General features: G+C 53.9%; 8 protein-coding genes across 8 annotated transcripts; 6 read left to right on the top strand and 2 right to left on the bottom strand.

Moving 5' to 3' along the window:
- Positions 1-182: 182 nt before the first annotated feature.
- Positions 183-775, bottom strand: QC762_0051920 (uncharacterized protein; the record flags this gene model as incomplete). The annotated part of the gene is made up of 2 exons (XM_062883506.1): positions 183-243; positions 549-775. The coding sequence occupies 2 exons, from the start codon at positions 773-775 to the stop codon at positions 183-185; spliced, it is 288 nt and encodes a 95-aa protein (XP_062744595.1).
- A 182-nt stretch (positions 776-957) lies between these two features.
- Positions 958-1932, top strand: QC762_303990 (uncharacterized protein; the record flags this gene model as incomplete). Its single annotated transcript, XM_062888695.1, has 1 exon — positions 958-1932. One exon carries the CDS (start codon positions 958-960, stop codon positions 1930-1932), a length of 975 nt encoding a protein of 324 aa, XP_062744594.1.
- A 277-nt stretch (positions 1933-2209) lies between these two features.
- On the bottom strand, positions 2210-2842 carry spc24 (putative kinetochore protein spc24; the record flags this gene model as incomplete). The annotated part of the gene is made up of 1 exon (XM_062888694.1): positions 2210-2842. The coding sequence occupies one exon, from the start codon at positions 2840-2842 to the stop codon at positions 2210-2212; it is 633 nt and encodes a 210-aa protein (XP_062744593.1).
- Positions 2843-3243: 401 nt separating this feature from the next.
- Positions 3244-4090, top strand: FIS1 (Mitochondrial fission 1 protein; the record flags this gene model as incomplete). The annotated part of the gene is made up of 4 exons (XM_062888693.1): positions 3244-3459; positions 3534-3552; positions 3611-3704; positions 3758-4090. Exons 1-4 carry the CDS (start codon positions 3444-3446, stop codon positions 4088-4090), a joined length of 462 nt encoding a protein of 153 aa, XP_062744592.1. The 5' UTR covers positions 3244-3443.
- Positions 4091-5570: 1480 nt separating this feature from the next.
- QC762_303960 (uncharacterized protein) lies at positions 5571-8128 on the top strand (the record flags this gene model as incomplete). The annotated part of the gene is made up of 2 exons (XM_062888692.1): positions 5571-5732; positions 5791-8128. 2 exons carry the CDS (start codon positions 5571-5573, stop codon positions 7489-7491), a joined length of 1863 nt encoding a protein of 620 aa, XP_062744591.1. The 3' UTR covers positions 7492-8128.
- An 877-nt stretch (positions 8129-9005) lies between these two features.
- On the top strand, positions 9006-10340 carry QC762_303950 (uncharacterized protein; the record flags this gene model as incomplete). Its single annotated transcript, XM_062888691.1, has 2 exons — positions 9006-9108; positions 9166-10340. 2 exons carry the CDS (start codon positions 9006-9008, stop codon positions 10338-10340), a joined length of 1278 nt encoding a protein of 425 aa, XP_062744590.1.
- A 294-nt stretch (positions 10341-10634) lies between these two features.
- On the top strand, positions 10635-13196 carry QC762_303940 (uncharacterized protein). The gene is made up of 4 exons (XM_062888690.1): positions 10635-11629; positions 11812-12463; positions 12521-12897; positions 12954-13196. Exons 1-4 carry the CDS (start codon positions 11144-11146, stop codon positions 13023-13025), a joined length of 1587 nt encoding a protein of 528 aa, XP_062744589.1. The 5' UTR covers positions 10635-11143; the 3' UTR covers positions 13026-13196.
- Positions 13197-13725: 529 nt separating this feature from the next.
- HRQ1 (ATP-dependent 3'-5' DNA helicase) lies at positions 13726-17154 on the top strand (the record flags this gene model as incomplete). Its single annotated transcript, XM_062888689.1, has 1 exon — positions 13726-17154. The coding sequence occupies one exon, from the start codon at positions 13726-13728 to the stop codon at positions 17152-17154; it is 3429 nt and encodes a 1142-aa protein (XP_062744588.1).
- Positions 17155-17301: the final 147 nt, after the last annotated feature.

The following is a 17301-nucleotide window of genomic DNA, read 5'->3' as shown; positions in this document are numbered from 1 at the left end:
GTGTCTGCCGATGTTGGATGACTGATGTCCGGGGTCGTTTCAATCCTCTTGGGTTCAAGCTGTCAGTTGGACTCGGGTCGTGATGATGTCAAGGGTGGAATTGATCTTGACCAGCTTCCCCCACTTATAACCCTCAGGTTCTTGGCATCAGCCGCTAGGGCTGAGCGCTTCATGGACGCGAGTCAAGGCTGCTGTTGTGAGCCGTTTGCCGTCTTTTTGATTCCGTTCCCTTCGTTTATGGAGCTGGAAGGAACTTGTGTCAATGAGGAGTTTTTTCTTGATTTTGTGGCATCCCCTGGAGTTCCGATGTTGAACTTAAAGATACTTTGAAACATCAAGTCCCACACCTTACCAACATCTTTGATATACCTTCCAAGACAAGCCCCTCGGCTGTCAAGAGATAGCCAAACCTAATCGTGATGCTAATAATATCGAAACAGGGCCCAACGCTTTAGACTGGAAGATCTCTCCCCAAACTCTTTCTCCCTCGGCACGTTCCGCTGATGATTTTCTTCAAAGCGTCCGAGTTTTGCAAGTGGAACACATACGATGCCAAGACGGACCCCGCCAAACCCCTGTCTTCCCGTGAGCTGCGCCAGGGATTCCTGGCACTACTGGGAATGCCCCTCCAAGCTTCCCACGGCTTGGCCTTCACATGCCCGGAGACGGGAGACAGCGTCTGAGCTGCTTCACAGCGGAGGTCAAGGGGCAACTTGAGCCGTTGGTGGCCGTCCGGCCGTATTATTCTTTGTCTGCCCTTATCTAGCACCTGCATTCGACTTTTTTCCCCCTAACCTTAACAAGTTGCGTGTTTGGAGCGAGATAACATGCCGCTCCCCTATCGCGCCATGCATCGCCCATAATAACCAATTGTCGGCCCTCCTTCTCTCGTCCAGCTCGAGTTCTGGAGTTTCTCTCGTTTCATTCCAAGCCCATAGGAGTCATCAATTGAACAAGATGGCTCTCATCAACCCCGTACATGGCCTTGTGGTCCCCTTCCTATTCATGTTTACCCTCCCACTGGCCATATTCGCAGGCGTGACCTCCGCCCTCGCCTTTTCAGTATTGATGTTCAGGGCGGCCATCGTCTACCTCGATATCGCCCTCGCTTTCGTGCCACAGTACTTCCTGCGCGGCAAGAGCAAGTCCTCCTTCTTATCCTCGGCAGACAGTCAACGCCGCTATTCCCGCGGTGACGGCTGGAGGACGCCGGCATCACCACTTTCCAGCGCCCGTTCCAGTTCTTCCAGCCACAGCCCCCCTTCTCCCTTCCCTCAAACAACCGGTCACCCCAACTCAGGGTACATCTCTCCCCGCCGAAAATCCAGCTACGGTTTCAGGAAACACTCCAGGCGCTCCTCCAGCCAGGTATCTATTTCCTCACCGGGGACGATCACTCCCATCCATGAAAACCAAGTTCTTAACGACATCACCACCATCACCCCAGCCACCTTTGCCGACGCAAGCCTCCCCCCGGCTACCTTTGCCGATGCAGTCCTCACCCCATCTGTCGGCTTGGACCGTGACTATGAAGGCATTGGCGGGTGGAGGCTCGACAACAACGGCAGCGACTCGGACTGGACCAGCATCAACTCTCGCCTTGAACTCGCACGTGAAGGACGAGCTCCCTTCACCCGCGGCCATTCCCGTTCGCATAGTGCAGGGCCGATGCCTAGCCCTAGCGGGTCCTACCTTACCCCGAGAAGCGGATCGAGGAGGGGGACGATAATGAACGATATCAACCATGACTGGCTCGCTTCAACAGGTGGGTTTGGGGCAAGGACTGCGGGGCCGACGCCGAATGCTTCGACGGTGAGGCTGAACCAGACGTTTCCAATCCCCCCACCGGCGTTCACGACGCTGGAGATGGAGTCGAGGATTAGCCATGACTTGCTGAGTCCGAGGTCGGTGAGAAAGACTCCGGCTGCCTGAGCGAGAAAAGGTGTACTGTAGGTATTTTGTGTACAAACTTGAGCGTTTCCGGCGTATTTGGGTATGATCCTGGGCAATCATAGCGAGGAATTAGAACAAGGCAGAGGAATCCGAGGGTAAATAACGATAATGAAAAGCGGCATCTCTGCTCGGATTGATTGAACAGTAATCGTACAATCTTTTCTTCTTCTTTTGAGACGAAATCGTGTACATGCCATGCCCGTGGTATCAAACTCCAAACGCCTTTTCCTTTCCCACGTATTCCAACAACATCCCATCAAAGATTCTGCCAAAAGTAATTCGCATAGAAAAACCTCGAAAACCCCCCATCAATCTTGACAACATGAACATCCCCCCTCTTATCATTCCTCAACACGACCCTGTTAAACTCTCCCCCTCCATCCTTCTTTCCACTCCCATCATCACTCTTCTCCAACTCCATCCCCAAACTCCTATACACCTTTAGCCTCAGCAGCACCTCATCCTCCACCCCGCCGTCCCCACCTCTTACTCCTTCAACCCCATCCCCGCCATCAACACCCTGCATCTCGAGCTCCTGGAGCCTGGCGTTCAACTCGTCCAGCTGGCCTTGCAGCCGCTCCGTTTCCATTTCGAGGTCTGAAGCCGACTTTGCGATGCGGAACTTTTGCGTATCGAGGCGAGAGATCTCGGAGGCGTGGGCGGCGGAGGAGTGGGTGGAGGTTAGCTCGCGGTGCTGGTTGGAGAGGGTGGAGAGCTGGCGGGAGAGTTTTTTGAGGGAGGATTCGGCTTCGCGGATGCGGAGGTCGCGGGCTTGGGCGAGGGTGGAGAGGGATTCGGAGATGCGGGAGATGGCAAGGCGGTCGGGGGCGGTGTTGAAGTTTGTGATTGTGTGGCGGATCAGGAGGGAGGGGTCTTCTTCTAGGAGCATTTTGGGCTGCGTTTTGAAGGGGGCAGTGGAGGGGGGTGATGTAGGGTTGGATTGAACAGGAGTGGTGGTGTTTGTTGAGTATTATGGCCAGATGAGACTTGAGGGTTTGTGCTGCCTGTATGATGTTTTTTGAGTGTTGTGACTGTAGTTGCGATTGTACTTGTGTGCGTGGTTGCAGGCGATGGTCGTGTGTGTGGGTTGGTTGATGTGAAAAAAAGGGATTGAATTTAATGCGCTGTCGCGTCGCAAAGCTGCCGCTGGAAAGCAATTGTTGTTCTAACGTCTTGGCATCACCACAGTGACAAGGTATTAAACGTGGGGTTGCTCTTATCAGCTTATCGCATCTCCATTGTCCTACTAATGGCAAGCGGCAAGGTGCTTCGTCATCGATCACTTGGGCACCCGTGTGGGCACACACCAAGGAAAAGGCCCGAGCTTCAGCCGCCGCCTGCAGCCAAAGCGCAGAACAGAGCAGAACAAGAACAAGGCTTTTTGAAAGGTAGAAACCGGCCGCATTCAACAACCTTCTTCTCACTCCTGTCCGACCCTGCCAGAAACAGACTGACTCGGAAGCTATTCTTTGGGGAGAGTTTTGCCCACCATGACACAATTACCATGTAGGTTTCTTATGGGCCGAGAGTGACCTGACGCCGCAGTGGATAGCTGAGGTAGCTAACAGCCATGCTTCCAGATGCTATCGATGCCGAAACGTAAGCTTGTACGAGAACATGAAGTGTTTGAAAACAGATATTGACTATAGGAAAACAGCCCTCTGAGCTCATCAGAGCTCGGAGTGCTCAGGGCACAGTATGAGAAGGAGGGCGAGATGGTGGGGGTGCAAACAAAGTTCAACTATGCCTGGGTGCGCATTTCGGCTCACGAGAAAACTAAATGGTGTTCTAATGCAGTAAACAGGGCCTTGTCAAGTCGAACGTACGCTCTGAGCAACACCTCGGCGTGATGCTCCTCTCAGAAATCTTCCGAACGTCCCCAGAACGCCGTCGCGAGTGCCTCTACTATCTCGCTCTTGGAAACTACAAGCTCGGCAACTACGGCGAGGCGCGAAGATACAACGACCTCCTTATCGAAAAGGAACCTGCCAACCTTCAAGCTTCGAATTTGCGCACGTTGATCGACGACAAGGTGGCCAAGGAAGGGCTGATGGGCGTGGCCATCGTGAGCGGGGTGGCAGTTGCCGCGGGTATTATTGGAGGTGTGCTGCTCAGAAACCTGGGGAGGAAGAGATAACCTATGACTATGACTTCGAAACGATAACGACAGCACGGGCGGAGACACACCTGTATTTGTATTCTTGAGACGACGAGCTTGTGTAATTTGGGATACGGGTTTACCTGGGGTTCTCTGATAGGTACTACCGGATAATGAGCGTGACAAAGCGATGCCACTGTTCAAATGGGAGCCTTTGATTCTTTCTGCCTGAGGTGTGGCTGGGGTTGAGCCTGGGGTTGGGGGCAGCATATGTGCAAAATAGGGGATATCCTGAGGCTGAAACTGTGTTTGCCGAACACCCGATATTTTCAATGCTTCAAAGAGGACGAGTTGGGCATATTGAAGTGACGATCTGGCTGCAGGAACAACCTAGAGAGAGAGACATTGGAACACGCTGGGTTTCGGCACTTCCCAGTCAGTCTTACTTACCCCTCAGTTACTTTGCAGCACATCAAGGTAGAATAGTCACTGTACATTGGGTTTGGCAGTACTCAGAGTAGCAATAGAGCGATTCGCTGGGACAGATTATTCCCCTCGTTTTGCGCCAGCCACTGGGCATATCAGACCTGTCGCTGGGATGAAATGCAATGTATGTCACCTTGAAGTAGGTAGCCCCTCTGAACAGCAAGCATCGGGCTCCAGTTATCGATATGAGAAAATACCCTTATAAATTGGAGCCTGTGGCTCTTGTCTTTTCATCAATCTTCTAGCCTTTTCATCTTACGTCTCCCCTTGCCACGACCTGACTGTTCATAATCTGCGGCAATCAGGACAAGTTGCTGCTGCCCAAGCTACCTACCTATTTCAAGTCGGTTCGCGCTAAAGGTGATATGGGGTCATTTGATACCCGTTGGTACCTGGAAGAGCTTCTCAGTCATCATCATACATAATCGAGCTGATTACGACCTGGAACCTATTTTAGACCCCTGTCTACCCTACTACCCACCTCGACCTTTACACCTACAATCGCTCTACCTCCACTTTTAACATCAACGACATCAGAAGAGCAAGGAGATCGAAACCTAAAAGCTCCAAGAAGGCCCCTATGAACCACACACAAAGCAGTCTTGCAGCAACAAGGGCAACTCGGTGATTCCATCGGCCGACCGAGCGCCCAGGAAGCAAGCTAACCAGGGAGCTGACGGCAGTTGCATCATTGCTTGAGCTTCCATTTCCTTCCGCCGTTGACGCCCCACTTCCCGGGTCCCCCATACCTAACATCAAGGTTCTCGCCTTCGCCGGTTGTCTTTCTGCTTCCGCAGAAGAGCGACCGTTTACAAGGAACGCGGTCGCCTTTTTATTTTCCCTTTAACAAACTTCCCGAGACAGCACAGCAGCCGACAAGCTGGCTTCCCGACGTCCTCCTCCTCCGCCACCTCGTCGCATAACCGCGGGCGAGATCATCAGAGGGCTCACTGACGTTGTCGCTGCTCTACAACGAACCCAGCACCAGTTGCAGTCGCAGTCACGCCCCCCCCCGCCGTTTCAACGGCCAGCCATGGCGTCATTCGGGATGGGACCGCCCCGACGCCACCTGGATGCCAACGCCGGCAGAGAGGTGGTGTATTGTCATTCCTGCGCGCACGAGTGGTATAGTGACGAGCAGCCGCCGAGACTGGAGCCCGAGTGCCCGAGATGTCATAGTGAGATTGTAGAGATTGTGAGTCGCCCTGATAGAGGTTTTGTTCAATCGATCGAAGCTGACATTTTTGACATAGGTCGAGCCAGGAGAGAGCGACCCTCGTATCGAAGCTGGTGGCCTCGGCCTCGGTGGTGGTGGCTCCGGCTCTTATTTTCGCCGCAATGCTGCTGGCGAGGACTCGGACCCCGAAGAAGACGATATAGAGAATCATCTCCCCGGCGGCCCTGCTAGAAGCCCGTTCGGACGAGGTTTGTTCCCGCCGTCACCTGGTGCGCCAGATGGGGATAACAATCGACCTGGCGATGAGGTGTTTAACCGTTTCTTCGAGCTTATTATGCACGATCTGGGCGGCGGTAGACACGTTCGCGAGAGCCAGGGTGCTAACAACAATCCCGGCGCCGGCGCCGCCCCATCACCACCACAGCCGGGAAGACACGTTCACTCGGCGACATTTACATTTGTCTCGGGACCAGGAGTGAGGCCTGACCAGCCGCCTCCCATTCTGCCTCTCTTTGGACCGTATGCTAGATCCCACCCTCGCCATCCCTATCATCGTCATCATCATTCTGGACCACATCGCACCGTGACGTTTGTAACAGGGGGCAATGTTGCTGACGGTGATCCACTCAACAGGATGTTGGCTCACGTTATGGGCGTTCCTGACGTGGGCGGCCCTCAGGAGCAAGGTCAGCCCGGAAATAGAGCAGCTGGGCCCCCTCCGATGGGTGGTGTGTTTGGGCTGCAGCAGTTGCTTTCGACTATCATGAACCCAGCCGCGGCGGTTCATGGCGATGCTGTGTTCACCCAGGAAGCGCTCGATAGAATCATCACACAGCTCATGGAGAATTCTCCTCAGACGAACGCTGCCCCGCCGGCTTCCGAGACTGCGATTGCGAGCTTGGAGAGGAAGAAAGTCGATGCCGAGCTGCTTGGGCCGGAGGGCAAAGCCGAGTGCACGATTTGCATCGACGAATTCAAGATGGGCGACGAGGTGACGGTGTTGCCGTGTAGCCACTGGTACCACGGCGAGTGTGTCGTCCTCTGGCTCAAAGAGCACAATACCTGCCCCATCTGCCGAAAGCCGATTGAGAACCGAGAAGAGAACAACGCTGGTGACAACAGCAGCAGCGGTCAGCGGTCACCTGGTGCCGATCAGGCGGCTTCTTCGTCATCACATGCGCAACAGCCTCGGCAATCTTCGAACGAGGGCGCGCGAGTGTTTGCGACCTTTTCTCCACGAGTCACTGCTCCCAGACCAGAGGAAGAAGGAGCGTCGGGTTCTTCGACTGGCTATCAATTTCCGACGTTGTTTAGCAGCTACACCTCGCGGGTTAGGACGCCGCAGGAGAACCAGGAACGACTTGAACGTATGGCTGGAGGTGGTGGTGGTCAACGCCGTAGCTCGGCTTCCCCGCCCGGGGCCTGGCCTGAGGATGATACTGCCGAGCCTAGGTCATCTAGGCAGAGGAGTCCGTCGAGGCCGAGGGATGAGAACTGGGGTGGGAATAACAGCGGGAGCGGCACTCCGGGGGAGAGTAACAGACGGAGTTACTTTTCGAGCTTTACGTCTGCTGGACGGGATCAACAGCAGCAGCAGCAGCAGCAGCAGCAGAGGGAGGGGTCGTCGTCTTCGAACAACAATAATAACGGTGGCAATGGTGGGAGTAGTGGTGGTGGTGGTGGTGGTGGTGGTATTGTTTCATGGATTAGAGATCACTGGACTAGGGACCGAGGCAATGGGAATGGGAATGGGAATGGGAATGGGGGACGACGGTAAGGGGGGAGAGGGAGGGGGTGTGTTGAGTATTGTTTATGGCGACTATGACTTTTTAATCGTGCGGTTGGGTCAAGGTGGAGAGAGACGAGCTCTCGCTCAAGGATTTGTTCAGCAACAGGAGGAACAGCAACAACAACGTTTACTACATGCTTCTTGTCTTTGGGTTTTGGGGTGGGGGGTTATTTATGGTTAATGATTGGTTAGGGTCGGTCTGTCGGTCGGCGCAGGGAGTTTGGATTTTTTTTTTGTCGGACTACTTACTACTAAGGGACTTGAAGGTTCATTGATGGGAAAGGGAGACAGAGGGTGATGATGAGATCATGGCATGCAAACTTTGTACTTGTACCTCTTTTGCTAAGGGTTGGGGATTTACATCCATTGCGAACTTTCAACGGGGCATTGTGGGAGAGCACATCATGGCATATCATCATATCACCTGTTAGACTTCTAGCTGCACATGCAATTGGAGATTGGCATGGAGATATGGGAATGGGGCAAGCAGGTGAGGAGGGTTTTTTGGGGCGTTGGTAGTCAGGGATGTAGGGTATATATGTAGAAGTTTGTAGGTGGTGGTGAATGAAGAGTGCAAACCGATTGATACTGCGTAGATTGTGGTCGCCTGACAAGTACTAGTCGGATTGTAGATGTGGAAGGTGCAGGTTAACTCTTATTGTGAAAAGGAAGAAAAGATAGACCGGTAAACGACTTATAGTTGAAGAAGTAGCGGACGAGGCTGTAGCTTATCGTGATATCACCACGGTAGGTAGGTAGGTGGGAAATGAGGGGTTGGGTTCTTTTGGAGGGGGGAGGCCTCGTAAGCTCTTTTGATCTATACCGTGCAAGTTGGTGCGGTAGGGGTTTTGATTGGGTGTGGGAAAGTTGGTGGTGGGGGAGGGAGGTGGTGGGGGGGGGGTTGTCGTTTGGGATAGCAGGGAGTTTGCAACATGATCTTTGCGATGTATTCAAGAATTGGGATGTTTCTCTTTTTCTGGAGCTGTCTTTTGTTTTTTGGGAGCTATTGTTTTGTAATTTCTCGTGGTGGCGTGTTGTTGAGGACACGGTTTTTCGAAACTTTTGACTTGAGAAGCTGAAGTGAATCGACGGATGTTTGGGAGAACAGGTTTGGTTTGGTTACATCTATCCTCGGACTTGGACTGTACACTGCCGACCAACCGCATTTCGAAGTGTTGCTGAGCTGCCTTTTTTGAAGGTTGGGACGGAGAGAGAGAGAGAGAGAGAGAGAGAGATACAGGGAAAAGTGGTTGCCTGATAACCTACCTAGCTGCCTTGCCATTCTCCCCCCGCTCCGACGACCGACCGGACCCCGCGTGTTGTTCACGTTCAGCCGCCGCCAGGCTTTTGACTCTGCTGGCGGTTACGTGGACTTTTTGTTTCTGTTTTGGATACCCTCCTCTCTCTGTCTCGGCGCCTTCCACCCGTCGATACCTACCTATCTACCTACCTCTAGGTAACCAGTCACGATAATTAGGTCGCAAAACGGGCCGAGGTAGACAATGCGCCCCCGTCACCTCCTCCTGCTCGCGGCGTCGTCCGGGTTGGCGATATGTGCGCCCAATCCTGTGCCTGTGCCTGTGCCTGTCCCAGAGGCAGAGCCTAGTATGTCCACCTATCTATCTGTTGTTCTGGTGGGAGCGTTGTGCTAATGGGAAGTAGATGTCGAAAGCAACGGGAACCAGATAACGCTTTCGTCCGAGGAGTATTATTCTTCCGGATCGGGGGCAGAGAGTGATTTCGCCTCCTCTGCTACCTCCTCTGCCACCTCCAGCAGCAGTTTCAGCGTCAAGGCGACAACCTCGAAAGACGACGGCAAACGACTAAAATATCTCGACAGGGATGCTCTCGACAAGGAGTATGACGCTCTTGAGCGACTGAAGGTGCAATTAAAGGAACTGGACGAAACGGTTAAACAACGGGAGGGGTGGTTCAAGAGTGTGGTTTGTGAGGGGGAGGACGGGGCAAAGGTGGAATGTGTCAGTCCTGTTTGTGCTTTTGGGAAGGTTTTTAGTGGTGTTGCTGGGGGGCTAAGGAAACGCTCGGAGAAATGCTGGGAGGGGATGGGGAGAGAGGGGTTTCCTCTGCCGCCTTGGAGGGGGGGGGGTGAGAGGGGGGAAAGGGAGGGAAAATATCGTCCGCCGGGGTGGATAAAGGTTTTGAATTCGGGGGTGCTGGAGGTGTTGGTTATTGTTTTTGGGGTAGGGTTGGGGGTGTTAAGTTGGGGGTTGATGAGGGATGGGAAGGGGGTAGGGGATGGGGAGAGGTTGGATGGACGACGACGGGGGTGCTGTGGGTGGAGGTGGAGGGGAGGGGAGGAGAATGTTGAGGAGAGGGAAAAGTTGGTCGGGTTTGGTGAGCATGCGGATGGGGAGAGTAATGAGGAGGCTGTTCCTCCGTGGGAAGAGCCGAGGTTTGAGATTGGGAGTGATAGTGAGAGCGAGGATGGTGCGACTGGAACCACTGTGTATGATATCCCGCGACCGCGTTATCAACAACAGGAAGAGGCTGAAAGGAGGGTGCAAACTTGGGTTCCGGAGCCTGGGTACGAAAGCGAGAGCGAAGGCATGGTCGCAGATGGGATCTACACTGTCCCGAGGCCCACTGCTGGTCAGGAAGACAGGGAACGGCAGCTAAGAGATCAAGATCTCGCTGCTAGGCAGAGATATGCTCCTAGTTTAAATGAGAGTGACACTCTTGCAGGGACCCGGAGTCCGTCAGAGGTTGACAGCCTGGAGGGTGTGAGTATGTCGCAAGAGTTGGCCGCCTTTAGGGATGCCTTTGGGTTGGTGGAGGATCTTGTTGCCAGCGTTGAGCAAAGGCGGCGGCAGATATGATTGACCAAGACAGAAGCTGGGTTTCTTTATATATATGGCGTTTTCTTGGATGAAGGGACGGAACTAATACCAAGCAGCGGATAGGGACATGCTTCATGATAGGGTATATATATACTGCGTAATGCGTTGATTCTATTGTAGTGAGGCAGACCGCATTAATATGATATTTACCTTTTTCCTCATTGGGACAACTCACAAAGAAAGAGGATGATGATACAGGGCCATACGTCCCAAGTAATGATATGGCGAACATGCGTCCGGTGGTGATTGGCTGTGTTTTGTCACTGTCGTTGGCACCCAAACCCCACTGGCGAGCACTGTTGGATGAGCCAAACCGGTACCTGGGTACATGAGGGGCTGCTCATTTTAGCGGGTGGGTTCCTCTGAACCAATCGCCCCAACGCCTGGCTCCAGAGGGTGCGACATGCTCCCGAGACCCCCCCTCGCTCCCAAGACCCAAGCGCAACAACAGGCATTAACGTGTGCTACAACTCCGCAATATCCAGTCCAGACCTAAATCAAAATTCCGATATTGCCTTTTTCCATAGCACCTTTTTCTCTCGTCACTTACGACATTTGTCTACTGTCTGTTCTACCAGGTACCACTAGTGCGCGCCATCTTACCGACAGAATTACCTACCCATAAGGTATCCTGCAGTGTCTTGGAACATTATCTCTCAGCCGAGCGGCCGACTTTTGAAAAAGTCCACCTACTACCTGTACCTCTCCTGATTGCCCACCGCTTCCGAGCACCCCGAGATAGTAGACCGAAACGATACAACTGCCAACGGCCCACTGACATCATGGCCGACGACCCGCACAACACGAGCGACATCTCGGACCAAGTCGAGGCAGGCGCTGCTAAGGAAGATGCCGAGACCACGGCGACGAGAAGAGAGCTGAAGCAGACGTCCATTTCTGAAAAGGCGGGGCAGCTATCGACCTCTCAAGACGAAAAGAGCGCCTCTGACGATGATGATGCGCCCAAAGATAAGACGACTACTGCCGGCGCTCGCAAGGTCACGCCGCCAGTGGCCCTTGGTGTCCCAAGTGACGAAACACTGGCCGAGCAGATCTCGTCCCCCAAGAAGAAGCGAGCGCATGCCGAGTTGGACGAGAACAAGGATGTGGCCGAGGCTCCTTTGGAAGGGGAAGGGTCTGCCGCGACCGACAGCAAGAACAACACAGCTGTGACGCTCAACCGTACAAACCGATCCGAGCCCGAGAAGAAGAGACCACGGGATCGCCAAGCCAGCGCGTCTGCTGTCAAGAGCGGACAGGAAGAAGTGGTAGGTTTTTTATTTTTTTTATTTTTTATTTATTTATTTATTTCTTGTTTCTCGGTTTCTCCCCCCCTGGGGCTGTCTCTCCGAGGTCCGATGTCACTCACAATCGGCACCCCCTTTTACCCCTCCATTCGACTCAATCTATGGCAACACCCGATGGTAACACAAGATTTGTTTTGATCTAGGAGCCGTTGTCGGCGAGTGCCTCCCCACGATCGAGCATGGAGGAGCTGGCTAAGAGCCGACCTGCCAACACGGCTACCGTGCGTTCACCGATCGATAAGCCGCAAACTACCTCGACGTCTGCTTTTGCCTCGTCAGGGTTTGCCAAGCTGGGAGCCTCGTCTGCTTCGCCGTTTGCGGCTGCGTCAGGAGCCTCGCCATTTGCGTCTGTTGGTGCTGGGAAGCCGAGTGTGTTTGGATCGGCTGGGACGGCTGCGTCTTTCGGGAGCGTTCTTGGTGGATCTACACCCGCTGCTCCGGCCAAATTGAACTTTAGCTCGACCTCGACGGCGTCACCTTTTGCGTCGGCGCTTAACGGACAGACTGGCGGGGGGTCGGTGTTCAAGTCGAGTCCTTTTGGAAGTGCCTTTGGTGGTGCTAGCGCTTTGTCTGGTGGCGGTGCTCGGTTGACCAACTTTGGCAAGCCTGGTGAGGCCCTTAAGAGTGGCAAGCCGGCCAAGCCTTTTGGTGCGCCAGAAAGTGACGCGGAGGAGAGCGAGAAGGACGAGGACGGCGAGGAGGAGAATGGGGAGGGTGCTGGGGCTGATGGGGAGGAGGAGAACAAGGATGATGAGAAGGAAGAGAGTGAGAGGAAGAGGTTGAAGCTACATAAGAGTGAGTCATTTTCACGGCCATTTATCATGAATTCTTCTGGTAACACTACCTACACAGTCGTGGTCGACGATGGCGAGAGCTCAGAGGTCACACTCTTCTCCCAACGCGCCAAGATGTATGTTATGGAAAAGGGAGTTGGGTGGAAAGAGAGAGGTGCAGGCATGCTCAAGGTCAATGTGCCAAGAGCGACGGTCGAGTTTGAAAACGACGGCTCCCCAGACGCGACCAGCTTTGACGCCTCGGTGTTGGAAGACAAAGACTACAGCGGACCTAAGAACGTACGCTTGATCATGCGCCAAGACCATACCCTGAGGGTCATTCTCAACACGATTGTGCTGCCAGCGATGCAGTTCAAGATTGAGAAGAAGCTCAAGGCGGCGACGGTGTTGTTCACGGCATTTGAGAATGGAGAGGCGCAGTTGGTACAGATGAAGGTTAGTTTTTGTTTGATGTTTATGATCAACCAGCTCATACTGACAATCTACTTCAGCTCAGTAACGCCAACGCGGATCTGTTCTCGGACCTGGTGGAAATGCTAAAGAAGGGCCTTGCAGACGTCTGAAAGGTTTTGAGATGTTCTTTTCAATCTAGGTTGTGTAATTTGATCTGAACAACCAGGCAGGCAGGCATGCGACTTTGCAAATGCAACAACGACAACTTTGACGTACTTTTTTCCCTTTTTTTTTTCGTCCACGTTTTTTTTATTTTATTCAGCGGCTCACGATTGGGCATTTTCAAGGGGGGGGGGTTGTTTTACAATGAGGATGCATTTCTGGGGGGTTCTTTGGCAAGGGGGGGGAATAAGACGGCGGACTTTTGTTTGTTTAGGTTGTGTGTGATTGATACTTGGCGGATAATGCCGGGTTGGATTTGTGTCGAGTTCTCTCTCTATCGAATGGGAACTGGAAAGTCAGCGGCTTCCTGGGTTTGGTGGGAGGTGTTTGTTTATTGTTTTGTCAAGATGGTTGGAATGGGGAAAACTAGTTAGATGGGGTAGTGAATATATTTGTGGTGTCCTGTATTTGAGTGGGATTGATTGCTATGGTGACGGTCTCCAGGGGGGTTTGGGAAGTCGATAATTAGTGGGGTTGCTAAGGGGAAAACAGCACGTGCTCTCCTGTCTCTTTCGCGCTTGGGGGGCCTTTGTTAGTGACACACGCCTTTTGCCACTTGGGAGCGCGACGACGTTTCTTTGATTGAGATCTGAGATCTGAGAGGTTAGGGTTCAGTCTTACAACCAACATCAAATTGAAGTTCGCATAATGCCATCAGGAGACGGGGATAACCCCCAGAGCAGCGGGGCTCTGAAAAGGAAACGAGGCCGGCCTCCAAAAGCTGTTGCTGAAGAAGCGACTCCATCTCCATCACCATCACCATCATCATCACCACCACCAGGATCAGACCTTAATGACACCAAACCACCACCACCACCATCATCATCACCATCACCACCACCAAAACGAAAACGCCAACTCAAATCCAAACGGTCATCGCCCCCAGAAGAGGCCGACAGACCCCTCCCCTCCTACTTCCAACACCTCGCCAAGCTTCACTCCGCCCTCAGCCTCGTGTCGACCTTCCTCTCCACCCACAGCCAGCACCTCCCCCCGACGTTGGCCAACCTGTCAAAGGCCCTGGCGGCAAAAGGGCTCGTCCCATCCGTGGAAGACATCGCCTCTTTGAAGGTGGTAACGCCTGGGAGCATCAGGTTCGAGTATGTTGATTACACTTCACTCTTGCTAGAGGCTCGGGGGTTTGAAAAGGAGGATCTTTTCCGGTCGTCGTCCGGGGTTGCGAGCTTACCTGGGGAGGATTTGGCAGAGGGGGATGAGCGTGGGGGGGAGGTGTTGGTTTTTGAATTTGTTGACGGGGGGTTGAAGGGACGGGGCAGGGCAAGGGAGGTTGGTGGGGGGGAAAGGGAGGTGGTTATGCCGCGGTATACGGCTAAGCAGTTGATGGGGGTCGTGGAGAGGCGGGGGGAGAAGTTTAAACGGGCGATGCAGGAGTTTCTGAGGGGGTGTGAGGAGGCGGGGGTTGATCCTGTCTTGAGGGTGGAGGGGGAGAGGGTTTTGCCGGAGAGGAGTGCTGAACGGGAGAGGAAGAGGGAGACGACGTTGCCGGAAACGATACCGAAGGAACGGAAACCAATACCGGAGATTGTGGAGGAGTTGAAGGGGTTGGGGTGGTACACCGGGCAGATTGTGCCTGACGGCCACAGGGTTTTCGAGGCGCAGGAGGGGGTGTGTGGGGAGCTGGAGTTCTTGTTGAGTCAGGATTTGGTGAACGCGTTGTATAACGCGAGAGGGATCACGGGTTTCTACTCGCATCAGGCGGAGGCGATCAATGCGTTGAACGCGGGGTACGATGTTGTTGTATCGACGTCGACAAGCTCGGGAAAGAGTTTGATATATCAGTTGCCGGTTCTGCATGCTCTGGAGAGGGACCCGTTGACGAGGGCGATGTATATTTTTCCAACTAAGGCTCTTGCGCAGGATCAGAGGAGGAGTTTGCAGGAGCTGATGGGGTACATGCCTACCCTTCAGGGGATGATGGTGGAGACGTTTGACGGGGATACGCCGTTTGAGATGAGGAATAGGATACAGGAGGAGGCGAGGGTTGTTTTTACGAATCCGGATATGCTGCACCTGGCCATCTTGCCTCGGGAGGAGAAGTGGAGGAGCTTTTTGCAGAATCTGAGGTTTGTGGTTGTGGATGAGCTGCATGTGTACAATGGGCTGATGGGGAGTCATGTGGCGTATGTTATGAGGAGGTTGAGGAGGATATGTGCTGCTTTGGGGAACAGGCATGAGCTGAGGTTTGTGAGCTGTTCGGCTACTGTGGCTAATCCGGGGGGGCATTTTGGGACGATATTTGGGATTGGGGAGGGCAAGGTTAGGGTGGTGGGGCAGGATGGGAGTCCGAGTGGGAGGAAGGAGTTTTTATGTTGGAATACGCCGTACAAGGACCCTGGGGATCCGGCGAGCGGGAGGGGGAATGCGGCGTTGGAGTGCGCAAAGTTGTTTTGCCAGATGATTTTGAGGGGGGTGAGGGTTATTGCCTTTTGTCGGGTGAGGGCGCAGTGTGAGGTGTTGATTGGGACGGTGAGGCAAGAGTTGGAACGGCTTGGGAGGGGGGAGATTGCAAACCGGGTGATGGGGTATAGGGGTGGCTATACGGCTCAGGACAGGAGGAAGATTGAGAGTGAGATGTTTGAGGGGAAATTGCTTGGGATTGTAGCGACCACGGCATTGGAACTAGGAGTAGATATCGGCACCCTAGACTGCGTCATCACCTGGGGCTTCCCATACACAATATCCAACCTCCGACAGCAGAGCGGGCGAGCAGGCAGAAGAAACAAGGACTCCCTCTCCATCCTAGTGGGCGACAGCTTCGCAACAGACCAGCACTACATGAACAACCCAGATGAGCTCTTCACCAAACCCAACGCGGCCCTCCAAGTGGACCTGGACAACATGCTTGTCAAAGAAGGCCACATCCAATGCGCCGCCTACGAGCTCCCGATCCGTCCCGACGTCGACTCGGTCTACTTTGGTCCTGACCTTGCCGAAATATGCAGCACTCGCCTCCTCCACGACCCCCTAACCAATTTCTACCACACGGCCGACCGCTTCCGCCCCCAACCCTCCAAGTTCGTCTCCATCCGCGACACAGAAGAAGACCACTTTGCCATCGTGGACACAACCCACAACCGCAACATCGTCCTCGAAGAACTCGAAGCCTCCCGGGCGACCTTTACCTTGTATGACGGCGCCATCTTCCTCCATCAAGGCTTGACGTACCTAGTCCGGGACTTCAACCCCTCCACCAAAATCGCCCGCGTGGAGAGGGTAAAGGTCTCCTGGACAACCAAACAGAGGGACTACACCGACATCGACCCCATCGAGACCGAAGCCCTCAAGCCCCTCTCCCCCGCTGCTCAGGCATTCTACGGCTCCATCCGCATCACTCAGACAGTGTTTGGCTTCTTCAAAGTCGACTCCAAGACGAACAAGATACTGGACGCTGTTGCGGTTGATAACCCGCCTGTGGTGAGGTTCACAAAGGGAATGTGGATCGATATCCCGCCCCTCGCTCTCTCCATCTTGACATCGCGACAGCTGCACGTTGCGGGAGCTATCCATGCTGCTCAGCACGCTTTGATGTCCCTGATACCGAACTTTGTCGTATCCCTTCCGGGCGACGTCCGTACCGAGTGTAAGAACCCGTTGAAGGAGCTCGTCTCCAAGCGGGAGACCAAACGGAAGAGGCCGGCGAGGCTGACGTTTTATGATGCCAAGGGTGGGGAGGGAGGGTCGGGGATCAATACAAAGGCTTTTGAACATGTCGAGATGTTGGTTCGGCAGGCGTTGCAGAGGGTGGAGAGGTGCGAGTGTACACGGGTGCAGGGGTGTCCGGAGTGTGTGGCTAGTGAGTATTGTAAGGAAGGGAACGAGGTTGTGAGCAAGGTTGGGTGTGGGGTTGTGCTGAAGTGTTTGTTGGGGGAGGAGGTAGATGTCGAAGGACTGCCGATGGGGCCGGAGGAGGGGGTAGTGGCGGGGATTGAGACGGTGGTGAGGGCTGAGCCGGTGAGGCTTAAGAGGAGGGGGGAGCTCAACAAGGGGAGAGGGGAGGTTGTGGTGGATGGGGGTAGTGGTGATAGTCGGGGTATGGCTTGTGGAGATGGCGGATGAGGTTGAGGGGAGGTGAGGTTGTTGGGGTGGTCACTAATATAAGACTAAGGATATCCGTAATGGAATCTAAATTCTAATTACACCGTAATCGAAATACTATGCCCGTGATCATTCCCCCCCACCCCCCTCTCTCTCTCTCTCTCTCTT

This window comes from Podospora pseudocomata, chromosome 3, assembly GCF_035222375.1.
Source record: "Podospora pseudocomata strain CBS 415.72m chromosome 3, whole genome shotgun sequence".
In the NCBI taxonomy this organism is placed as follows: Eukaryota; Fungi; Ascomycota; class Sordariomycetes; order Sordariales; family Podosporaceae; genus Podospora; species Podospora pseudocomata.
Note: the sequence above shows the minus strand (reverse complement) of the source record. Positions and strands in the feature narration are given on the sequence as shown.